The following is a 12,961-nucleotide window of genomic DNA, read 5'->3' as shown; positions in this document are numbered from 1 at the left end:
TAGTGCATATTTCTCTACACGTAGCATCTGTTTATAGTTGAACTGCAGTGGCCTTGCCTGCTGCTCAAGAGCTCGGATTTTCTGCTTGTGTTACACACTTGCAAATTGTGTAAGTTAAAATGATGGGAAGAAGCAACAGCACTTTGTTGCTGTTTTAAGCCTTTTACTAACTGATTTGTTCTTTTATCTTGTGACTGCTCTGGCAGGAGGCAGGGGATTATCTGAGCGTTAACTGGCATTGATAACACTGCAGGGCTGATTCTCAACCAGAAATACTAGACCTTTTCTTTCCATCTCAGTATTTGGAGAATAAATCATATAGTATTACGGTAATTGTTCTCAATTGAAGAGGCTGAAATTACTGTGGTTTTAATCCAACAAATCAGGATAGCTAATAGAGTGTATATGTATATATGTAATAATAATAATTATATGGAAGATATAAAAAATGCAAGCTAGAAAATTCTGGTTTGATTGGTCTTAAAGGAATTAAAACAGGAAAAAAAATCTTTGCATAGTCATAAAGATATGTTTTGAAGAACAATTAAGTGTAAAATTGGAGGGTAATCAATAGTTTCTTCAATAAGCTTAACGTCAGTAAATGTCTGATGTTCCCTTGCTATTAAAGTCACTTTGATGCAGCATCAAAGTAAAACGATGTTTTGTTATGGGACACCATGATACTTCACCATAGTCAGATAGCAGTATGGCGTCCTGGTTTTGGCTGGGATAGAGTTAATTTTCTTCCTAGTAGTGGGTATAATGCTGTGTTTTGGATTTAGGATGAGAATAATGTTGATAACGCACTGATGTTGTGGTTGTTGCTGGGCAATGTTTACACCAAGTCAAGGACTTTTTGGCTTCTCATACTCAGCGAAGAGGGTGAGGGTGAACAAGAAGCTAGGATGGGACACAGCTAGGACAGCTGACCCCAACTGGCCAAAGGGATATTCCATACCATATGACATCATGCTCAATATATAACTGGGGGGGAAGCTGGCCAGGGATTGGGACCACAGCTCGGGAGCTAGCTGGGTGTTGGTGGTCTGCAGGTGGTAAGCAATTGTGCTGTGCATCACTTGTTATCATCATCATCTTCATCTTCCTTTTCTGTCATATTAAACTGTATCTCAACACATGAATTTTATCTTTTTTTTTTTTTTTTTATTCTCTCCCTCCATCCCACTGTGGGGGGCGGGTGTGAGCAAATGGCCGTGTGGTTGCCTTAGCTGCTTGCTGGGTTAAACCACGACATATGGACATGCAGCCTCTCTAACCAAGGCAGTGGCTTATACACAAAGCTGAGGAAGCTTTCCTAAAGCGCTTGGATTTTAACAGGTATACAAAGGATTATGCAAATAGAGAGGGATTGATTTTTTTGAAGAAATCGCTTTGCAGAAAGGATTTAAAAGCATTTTGATCTGCAGATTTTTTTTCTACAGAACTATGTATCCATGGGAAGATCTTTGTGCTTACTGTCTTTCCCTGAGTTATGAGTTGACCAACTGATGTGAACCCAATTCTAATCATATCTAGAAAGGCCATATCCAGCTCTTTTATAAACAGGTGCAGCACTTCTGATCGTACTTCTGGAGTTGAATCTATGGTGCAGTGGATTTCTGTTCAGCTCTAACGATTGAATCTATTAGTAGATCTGCTTCTGTTCATCTTTCCATATCTCCTTGTTGTATTTATCATATTGTTTCAGCAATTTGTGCATAATGGTTAAAAATGTATTGAAAATTAAATTTAAACACTTCATACTGACTTCCTTTGTATTGAACCATCGCTCTGAATGCCAGAAAAGACATGATGAAGCCAGGCTTCTGGCTTCTCAAGAGGGAGACAAGCTGGTGTTCAGGAGTCCTTTGACTAAATAGATCACATTTTATCTTTTGTGATTTTCTGTTACTAGCCATAAAGGAGACTGTTGGTACTCAGTCTCTTTTGTAGAACAACTCTCTATTTACTATTCATAGCTCCTCATTTTTTCACCAGCTGTTTTATCTGCTTGAAGTCCCTAGCAGGATTTCAGGGTTATCTTCTTGTCAAACCGTACTCTTTAATTTTCAAGTGCTGCATATACAACAAAATAGACAAGATGTATGTTGCCCAGATGAACTGTGATATTTATTATATCATCTTATTGTCATTACCAGTGTTAGCAATTCAAATTAAGTAGGATTAAATTGGTCTTAATTATAAAGACGATATTTTTCCTTTAAAAATTAAATGTATTTGCCTAAAAAGTTAATGGAGAATTCACTATAAAAATGCTTACAAAATGTCTCATATGAATTCTCTAATTCCTTCTGGTTATTTGTTAATATCATTACCTTTGCCACTTTTGTAATTTTTAATGTAGTTACCAAGGTAAGCCAAGCCATGTGGTAGGTTAAAACCACCATTATGATTTTATTATTATTTCCAGTACAGACTGTGTGGTACGCATTGAAATCTAATTCTTAATTAATTTTATAAACATTACTATGACAACTGAGAATACTGCGATTTTGAGCTGTCATACGTTCCTTCTAATCTTTGGAGTATAAACTGTTAATCTTTGTATTTTTATCTGGTGAGGAAGAAAGGAAGAAATTTCTCTCATCCTTATCATCCAGAGATGGAAGACGCGGAATCTAAATCAGAACTGTCTTGCCATATATCTGCACACGTTAGATCTGAATTTGGTCTAGTGTGACAACCTGACAGAAACCACCGTGTGTGACAAATGTGCTGCAGAACAGAAATAGAAACCCATCCCAAACTGCACAGAGCACAGCTGGATTCTCTCCCTCATATCCCAACTGGGCAAATTGCAGTAACAGCAGTTTAGAAACATTAAATCACTGAATGATTCAGGCTGATCAAAACTTTACTGATCTCTGAAGAAGGTAACTCAAACAAGCAGTCAGTCCTGTAAGCTCAGCTCACATTTGCAGACAAAAAGTCTAAGCAAGCCCAAGCTCAGAGATGCTCCGGGACAACCTTTACTATTGTAAACACAGAGCAACCATTTCTTCAGATTCTGCCCAGGTCAATCCCACATGTTACAGCTTCAGGCTTTCTCCCCACCTTCCTCTAAAATGGATTTTTTTTTTTTCCTACTTATACATTCCCCTGTATTTCTACCATAGATGGAGATTATATCCACAGATGCCACTAAACTTGTGATTTCAGCTCAGGTGCTCAAATTTGTTACCTATCATCATCAACATCCTCAAGAAATGACTTCTAAAATATCTTCAATTCTCAAGGCATATGCTTGATAGCCCTGTTTCCAGACTGTATGTGATTAAGGGAGTTTCTAAACCAGTCCAAAGCAGAAGTCCATTTGAAAAAAGAACAGTCACCTGCTAGAAATAATTTTTTCAGAGTGTCAGATTTCTGTACTCAGAATGATTCAAGTCCGTTCCTGATTTGAAATAATTCATGAGACCATAGGCTTAAAAGACTGCCAAAAATGAACCCTAGAGGGAAGTACAGGTTAATTAGAAATACTCTGACCCATGCTAGAGAAAAACAGATCTGAGGACATAGGCAATCTGTTTGGCATTGACAGATAATAGTTTGGGCATCAAGAATATTTATAAAGAAGGTCTGGAATACATAAATACAAGAAGCCTCTTCCAGACTGGCTTTACTTTAAGGTCTGCTCTGAGACCTCTCAGGGAAATTATGCTTGAGAGAAGACTCCAGTGGGCTCAGTACTGTAGCATCTTATGAGATGCCTTGAAGTGCTGGTTTTGAAGTCTCTGCAGTCTGGTGGAGACAGGCATAACAAACCCCCGTGTTTCAAGTTAAAACCCAAGTATGTTTAATACATATTAAACCACACGTTTTAGTAGAAGCATTCACTAACTATTAGAACAAACTGCACAGAGAATTGGTGGATTACTAGAAGCTTTTAAATAAAACCTACCTGCCTTTGGAGAGCATATAGTGTATTATACCACAAGAATAACTAGATGCCTTTCTATGACTTGGATTATACAGGGGATCAGACTAGGTAAGTGTTCCTATATGACTTTAAAAATCTACAAGAAAGATGGGTGAAGGATCAAGATCGTGCTATTCAAAGTTGTTGCATGTTAGGCATGGTGACGTATCCATAACGGAGACTGGGAAGGTTCAAATTACATATCCCTCTAGCTTCAAAAGTCTCCACAGAAATATTGAAAGTGAATACCATAGCATAATTCTATTCAGCAGGAAGGATATAAAATACTAATTAATGATAACCTTTCATTTCTTATTGGCAGATCTGCAGTGGAAGTCTGGGCATATGGCAGAGAGTCTAACAAATATGCCTCGTCACTCCCTCTACATCATAATTGGGGCTCTCTGCGTAGCCTTTGTCCTGATGCTGATCATTCTGATTGTGGGAATATGTCGCATCAGCCGCATTGAATATCAAGGCTCTTCCAGGCCAGCCTATGAAGAATTTTACAACTGTAGAAGCATTGACAGTGAATTCAGTAGTGCAATTGCTTCTATCCGACATGCCAGGTTTGTTCTGGGGATGGTAAATTAAAAGAAATCTGTTACGGTACATAATTTCAGTCCATGCGCAGTGCATCTAACTGCTGTTGGCAGAGAATGGGCTGCCTCGCTGTGAAAAGACAGGATCACCAATGTTGCCTGTTGTTCTTTTTGATCCCTATTCTGTTCTCATCTGAAGTGTGATAATCCAGCACAACTCCTTGAAAACAGAGGGAGTTATTCTGAATTTATTTGGTGTAACTGGTGAAGAGGGAGAGATGCAGAATTCTTAGCCTGTAAGACCTTCCGTTCGGGGTGTAAATACTCTTTAACTGATACACACAATTTGATTAGATAGCAAAGCCACGTTGATTTTTTGTGACTAATTTACCAGATTATTTAGTGAGACTCTCTTCAAATCACTCATTTTTGTGTTCCCGTTTGCGTCAAAATGAGGATCTTTCTTACGCGCTTTCCTAGAGATAGTAGCCTTTTGACTTTTAATTTTAACGGAGCACTTGCAAGCCAGGGCATTGAGTGTCAGAATAATACAACAGCAGGACTGGAAGGGATTCAAGAGCTCAAGTGCTAGGCATTGCGCTGATGTAGCATTAATTATACCTAGCTCCTTGCTAACATTTGTCTTTAAAAACCTCTAAAGGAGTTGAACAGAGTTAGGGCTTTCCAACCTAGATTTTATTTGATATGAATTAGGCCATTTCCTTCTTAATGCTCCTCAGGTTATGATGAAGAATAATTTATCATGATTCCCTTAACAGTAATCATGTACATCAGCTGCCCCCCCCCCCCTTTTTTTTTTTTTAATAATAAAAACAAGCCAAGCAAACCAACCTTTTTCTTCCCTAGACTAAACTAACCCATTCTTTCAGTATCTCCTCCTGGATCATGTCAGCTTCTTATCTCCCTGGGACACACTCCGGAATGTCTTTCTCTTTTTTTAAAAGGTGGTCCACAAAACTTGAATTACAGTGGAAGCTTTACCTGTACTACATGAACTGAGTAATCATCTCCTATATCTTATTTATGACATTCCTGTTCATACATCTGAAAATGAAACCTGCTTTTTTTTAAAAAGAGATTTGCATTACACTAGCAACTCATGATTTAACTTTGTGACCTGTTAGATCTTTTCCTAACCCCAAGATCTTTTGTGCCATTTTGCTTCCTCATCAGTGCTGTTTCCTCTGTATTTGACATCTCTCTTAATAGGGTAGAACTTTCATTTCTGTTGTTTCTTTTTCCCATTTCTTGGATTTGTCAAGATCACTTTGAATTCCAACAAGAATGTTCGTGTATGTTACCATGAAAATGCTTTTAAAAGAAAGGAAGGAGACGCATTTCTGTGCATTGACATGGAGAAATGCATACATATTGCTTGGTGATTGCTGGTAATTCATTTTCCAAGTACTCCAGTTTTGTTTCAGTGCAAATTAAATAGGTTAATTTGTACCACTGCTGAAGTCATCTAAGTTATCTGAAATAGATGAGGAGTTCCCGCATGCTCAGTTAATCACATCGCAGCTTTGGGCAGTAGCTCTTTCAACTGTTCCTACTAGATTTACAATGAAACGTTTGTTCATTGTCAAAATATATTAATCAGTAAATATTTTAAAAAGAAAGATGTGCATAGTTGATTTAACATAGCAATAAATTCAGTGTTCTTTTAAATCTTCCCTTGAAGTCTCCTTTGCTACTTAGCCTTACATATCTTCCAGTAGGAGCTCAGCATCTCCACACCATACGCACCCTGAGAACTCCTTTTTCCTTTAGTAGTGTAGTGGGAGAGGAAGGAGTTGCTTTATGGCCCATAAAAACCTTTATTTTTTTTATTATTTGGCCTTCTGAATGTCTACTGTTATGTACTACACGTCTCCAAGGGTGGAGAGCAAGGTGCAAAACGATACTGTTAATCTTTCAAATTAAACACCTCCCTCCTACTACTGCTGCAATGATGAACATGTCGATCCTGTTCAGTTACCACTCGATGAAGTGGTACTTTGCACTTCCCTGCTGGAATTGGTCTCCTGAGGAACACTGTGCAACACCTGGGTTTTCTTACTTATTTCTTAAAGCAAATTTGGCAGCTTTCTATCTAAGGCTACCAAGGAAAAGTGTACCAGCAAGGCAGGATCTTTCTAATCTGAATTTTCCCTGTCTTTTACCGTTTCACTGGCAGGTAATGGAAATGGTAACAGATTTTCTGTATGAAACCTTTCAAATCTTGGAAGCCAAGCTAGTTCAGGTCTTTATTACTACCGTCTGGTTTACTCCAAATGAATCTTCATTTATTACTGAAGGCAGAAGTTTATAAAGTTTCTATCAGGGTTAAGTAACCTCCAAAGAAGTTCTTAGACTGGAATATATTCATGATATTTTTTCAGATCCATATTATGCAGTTAAAATCACATTATTGGAACTTGTCAGTAAAGAGTTTCCCTATCTTGGGAAAGGTATTCTTACTTAATGCAAATGAAAATAAATCTTTTCATTCCAAAGAATTCTCTCAGAGAATGGATACCTTATGAAAATCCAAGATAGAGCTGCCAAGTCAGGTAATTCACAGAGGTTTTAGTGTGAAGATTATTGTGTTTATTTTGGTTTCAGGAAGATATAAAACACTGCTTTGGTCATTTCAATCCAGGAAAAGGAGCACAACTTTTACAGTTATTTTTGCATAAGCTCTTACATCTGCATGTTAAAAATACCAAGGTTTGAATTTTCTGAATTTTTGTATTTGAGAGACCTACTTTCAAATAATAGATTCTCAGCATCTTTTGAAATTGTTCCCTTTCCCTGTTAGATACCCAAACTCATTAGTAATTTGGGAAAATGTAGACCTAAGTAAAAGTAGATTATTTTCTTTAAATGTAAGGTTTCTGTTAAAGTTAGTAGGTGTCCAGGGAGTGTGGATGCTTGTTGCATATTCAATAAATTATTTTAAAATTACTTGTTCATGTTTCTCAGCAGGTCTTTCTTGATTATTTTTTTTTTTTGTAATTTGATTGTTACTCATCAAGGTACTTGCTGTAAGAGAAAATAAATATCCTCAAGGATCATTACTCACAAATGTCTACTTCTAGTGAATGTTTTTAGGATTAGCAGATCACAACTGGATAGTTTTCTAACAAGATGGAGCACAGCTCTCTTTAGTATTCATTATGCAGACAGTAAATAAATACTCCTTTTATGCTGAAGCTTATACATTTTAAAGCCAGAAGAGAACACTGTAATGAAATAGTTGACCACTGGCTACTGCAGCCATAAGACTTCACTGAATCGGAACCAGGATCTGTTGTTGAAACTGGATTGTTCACTTTAGAAAAGCATCCGCAATGAATTCACAAAATATCTGGATACAGAGACTGTACTACTGTAAAACTTTGTGTATCTTCCTGCACTACTAACAATGCAGTTTCTTTAATTTTAACTTTCATGTGCTGACTCTTGTTCTGTCTATGTGTGAGCTGAAGAGTCTGGTTCATCAGATTAAGTCATCTTGTCACAGCGGGGTAAGCTTCTCTCCGCTGCATGTTCTCCACGTTCCTGTGTTCGAGTCAGCTTTGTTAGACAGCAACATCCTAAGCTTCCTGAATCTGATGAGCTTCAGCACATGCTGGTTTCTGACCATTTCCTAACATAGGTTTCAGTGATGAGTTTCAGTCAGCTACCTCTGTGAAAGTATGATCACATGCACAAGTACTCTGGTCTCCACAGCACATACTAATTGCTTGGTCTTCTGCCAGAGTCTCAACTTTGTGGGAACTCTAGGATTATAGATCAATTATACTAAGGAATGCAAAATACCACTTGTGCACATGGCCTTTTCTCTGAATAATGCAGAGGAAATTATTCTTCTTGTTATTCTCCTCCTGCGGAGGCAAAAATAATCCTTTCCTCCTATAAGAATGCTCTTTTTTTGATTTAATTCTAGTCTCTCTCTTTTCCTTCTCTTGTTTAAACCTTATTTGTGGACTCCTTATATCAGATGCTGTTTTCGAACAGAGTAGCAACACGTGGTTTCTTTCTTCAGCTTCTGGGGAAACTCCGAACTCCAGCCTATCCCACAGAAGCTGGAGGATACCATTTCCTCAGGGTTCAGCCATCCAGTGTTCTCAAAAGTCTTCTACTTGAATGGAATTGTTGAGGTTAATGACCTTCTATGGTTGGCCATCTTTTGAAATGTCCTTCTAAGTAAGTGGAGGGGCAATCCCATTCCATATGTAAAGTAGAATTTGCAGTCTCTCTCACACACATATATATACACACACACGCATGGAGCTGCCTGTGCCAAGAAGAATTCCTACACTGAATATATACTGTCCCCAAAATTGTTATGTAGCCCTTGGTCTCTCTTTGTCAAGTTACACAGGTTGCTCTTAGTCAATGTTTCATTGCAAAATGTATTTTCTCATTCTCATGTCATTTACCTGACTTTGTGATGATTCCTATGCCACTGGTAAGGATCTCTGATATACACATAGGAACGCTATCATCACTCATGAATGGACACATCAATGCTAAACATAGAGACCATGGAACTTCCCTAGTTCTACTGATAAACTCTATTGACCTATCTAAGCACATAATTGTTCCTCAGACACAGTACAGCATTAAAGCTAATGTTAAACTGATTATCCATCATGTTCCTCTAGTTTTTTTCCAGACTCAGTGCTTCCCAAGGTTGAGATTGCCCCATCCGGTGTACACTCTTTGTTAGATGAATAATCTTGTATTGATTTGCACTGGAGAAATCTTTCTTCATTTGTTTGTATGTGCTTTTTTTGTAAGCAGCCTAATGATTGATCCAGTACACCGTGTAGCAGCGACCTGTGTCTTTACACTATTACCCCTTGAATCGTATCTTGCAGATTGTATTGGTAATTGTTTCATGGTTTATGTTATGAATTAAATGATAAAATTAGCATCCTTGTGCAATCCTACTAGATACACGCCCATTGAACTAAGATTTCCGATTCAACAATTGTGTTTTGAGACCTCCAAGGTTTGTGTTAACTCTGTTTAGTGTTATGAGCAGAGACTGGCTTCTGAACCGCCTGATCAAAGCAATGTGGTCTACCAGCTGGATGGCTCAGCCAGGCCACAAACAACTAGCACATGTGCTGTGGTCTTTTCTCAGTGTTTTCTAATTAGGGGCACATGTCAACCCTGACCTACACAAGAGAATAGATTTTGTACTGTTTCACCATGTGCAACAAGCCATGTGTTCCCTACCTGTCAGAAAGGGCAAAATTTGATTTAAGTCACTGGAGAATGTTCATCATCATTTGTATCTGTGAAGTAGCTCTATTTCCTTTAAACCCTTGAGAATGATGGAGAAAAGGATGATTCAGGATTTATTGCTGCCTGTGATTTAGTAAGATGCCATAACTTGATTCGTTCACTTGATTCTTGGAATTTTATCTCATTTACAGAAAATCAGGTTTATCCATCATGAAGCTGATGAGTGAATGTGGCCTGTCTGTATGTATTAAACTACAGAAGAAAGCAGACATTCATGCATAGAAATTTATCTAGTAAGGTCTTATTCACAGTTAAAGTACTTTGAAAAATGAAATTTCCACTATGTAGATCATAATGCTTCCAGCCATTTCAGTTTTGTCAACAATTCTAGATCACTTGAAAACAGTGAAGAATTAAATTGGAACAATCGGGAACAATCTTGGAAGAAAATCAAGTTAATTTTGTTCCAAATATCATCTTAAAATCTGAATTCTCTGTATCTCACCTTCCAGTGTGCACAGCTTAAATTAATATAGACTTAATATGGTACATAAGTAGGAGATAAAAACATTCCTTTGTGCAGATCACTACATAAATAAGTCTTTCTGTTTCTTTCTTAATATTTTCTCTGCATCAGGTCCGTATGGAAAGCAGACTTGACGCTTTTATGCCTCATTTTCCCATCATCCTTTTTGTTATTTAAAGCTCCTGTAATTGTAGTCAAACCACTTCAGTAATTTTTTCACTTTTGGGTTGCATTTTTAGCACTATTTTTGTGTCTTAATAAATGATCAGAAGGGTGATAGATTGTTTATGCAGTGCAAAGGCACCCAAAGGAGTTCCGGATGTGCCAGCACTGGGGCCACAACGATGCAGCCACAGCGACTCTCCGCACACGCAGGTACCGCCTGTGCTGGTCGCCCAGGAGGAGCACGCTGCTGGTGGGCTTCTGTTGCTTGTGAACCTTTGCTAGATTAGTGTGTTCATGTGGCATTGCAACTGCCATTAATGTTTTTCAGCGTTGCAAATAGCGCGCAGCATGTCGATAATTTAAATAATGTGCTTCTCAAGTGGATCTCAGGTGAGCAAAGATTTCAAGTTCATTTTTTTTAAAAGCTTCACCTACAGCTTATAACTCAATTCAGTGCACAACTATTGCATTTCCAAATGCAAATGTCACATAGTCGTCTGTTATTTATTTTTTGTAAATATATATGACCTGACCTTAATATTGGTTGTTAGAGCAGGCTCTAAAATAACATTAGGGCCTCGCTAAAACTGTGTATCAGTTTTGCTCTTGCGTTCCTTAGTCTTTCCATGTTCTGATACTGCTGAATTCTGCAGCAGAATTCCTGTAGCCTTTGGTATGGAATCTGTTTCTTGTTTGCAAGAAGATTTTAATGTATCTTCTTTTAATTTGATGCTTTCTTTTGTTTCCAGGTTTGGCAAGAAATCCCGACCTGCAATGTATGATGCAACTCCCATTGCTTATGAAGATTACAGCCCAGACGACAAACCTTTGGTTACACTGATTAAGACAAAAGATTTGTAATCTAGTGTATCTTTTTTTTGATTATTTTTCAAAAGGATGGGCTACTAACCTAATTTAAATATTTTTAAGAAGAAAGCATAAGTAATTTAAACCATTAGATGCTTCAGAATTTTCTGTAGAATATTTAAGAACCAATTTTCTGCAGCTTTTAGTTTGGAAAAATATTTTAAAACAGAATTTGTGAACTTCATTAATTACATTTTAACGTACCTTGGGCTCTATAAACTATAAGCTTATGATAGTGTGTGCTTTTTTTTGGTAGACACTATTACTAAACCCAGATAAGTTTCTTGTGGTCGTTACAGAACAGAAAACAATAATTAATGAGGAGTTCTTTGATATGTCAGTGCCAGCTTTCTCAGTAGAGGTAGGAAAAATGTGAAGCATAATATGATATATAATATATCCATTAATTAAAAAAGTCTAAAATGTTTGTGTTGTGAAAAAGAAACTAGTAAAAATTATTATTCCTAATCTGAATGAATTAGCTTTTGCCTTATTCCATGCATGGATAGATAATCTTTTTCTCCATTATTTCCTGAAAGTTGCTGAAACATACTCTTGAGTTGATGTTTGACATTTTTGTAATAGTATTCAGGCTCGGCCTTGTATAATAATTAAAGTGCCTCTTGAGGCAAAGTAAGGGCATGATCCTTTAAACATTGAAATCAATGAGAGAACTTCCATTGACTTCAGTGGGCATGGGATTGGACTCTACAATTGGACTGAATCTATATTTTTCTTTAAAGGTTAAAGTTTTTTATATTGTGAGTAAACTAAGCATATGGTTTGAGTTGTTTGTTTCCTAAAGGTTGTTGATGTACAGTATCGTTTCATGAAATATTGTGTATTTCTCATAGTGCTTCTTATTTAGGATAAGTATGGGGGTTTTGTGGCTGTATTTGATTGCTTATGGGCTTCTTAAAATTCTTGCTTATTTGAGAAAATATTGAATAAATGTTATCAAGTGAAGATTGCAGCTGTTTCTTTGGGTTTTTTTTCATTTGAAAGTGCAGTGTTGTCTATAAATTTGAAAGGACATGAGCATATAATGTGCTCTAAATAAGCTGTGCTGAAATAAGATATTCCAACTGTTAATTTGAAAAGGAAAAAATGGGCTTTCTTATCGGGGTAATCTCTCAAAAGTGAGACAAATACAGCACTGGAGTAATGACGCGGTCCTGCGGTCCAGGCCATATGCACTACAGCCAGTTCCTGAGTGGATCTGACTTCAAATCTGGGCACTAAGTTACAGGAAGAGTAAGGTTTTGTCACAGAACAACTCGTTTATGTGAGTAGGCTTGATCTGATTGTGTGTTTCAGAGAGGCCTGCCACTGAGGAAGCCAAGACTGTGTGGCATAGAGGCAAATTGCTGTAGCTACCTATAGATGCTGCTGCGTGGTGCTGTGCTGGGTCCAGTCAGCACTGTTATATTCCAGGCTGATAAGCACTGAAGGGCTAAGCTCTGGTTGACATCTTAATGTTGGGAAATCTTGGAATTAATCCAAAATCTTCATATTTCACATAAATAACATTTCCAGACAGAAAAAAGATGTCCTCAGGAAAACACAAACTTCCGATCACCCCTGCGTGAGGGCAGACGTTGTCTCAGGCAGTCCTTCCCTTTCCTTGCTACTGCTGACATCTCCAGACCTCAGATGAGC

The 12,961-nt window shown here is 37.5% G+C and overlaps 1 protein-coding gene across 1 annotated transcript in view; it reads left to right on the top strand.

The window, feature by feature from the left end:
• DNER (delta/notch like EGF repeat containing) overlaps nucleotides 1-12,272 on the top strand; it is a 129,840-nt gene extending 117,568 nt beyond the window's left edge. The window contains exons 12-13 of the mRNA XM_054835461.1: nucleotides 4,263-4,509; nucleotides 11,185-12,272. Of these exons, the coding sequence (XP_054691436.1) occupies nucleotides 4,263-4,509; nucleotides 11,185-11,296 (359 nt within the window). The 3' untranslated portion in view covers nucleotides 11,297-12,272. The remainder of the gene's footprint in view (nucleotides 1-4,262; nucleotides 4,510-11,184) is intronic.
• Nucleotides 12,273-12,961: the final 689 nt, after the last annotated feature.

The sequence above is a fragment of the Grus americana genome, chromosome 9 (assembly GCF_028858705.1).
Source record: "Grus americana isolate bGruAme1 chromosome 9, bGruAme1.mat, whole genome shotgun sequence".
NCBI lineage: Eukaryota > Metazoa > Chordata > Aves > Gruiformes > Gruidae > Grus > Grus americana.
The sequence above is the reverse complement of the archived record's forward strand: the minus strand, read 5'-3'. Positions and strand labels throughout refer to the sequence as shown.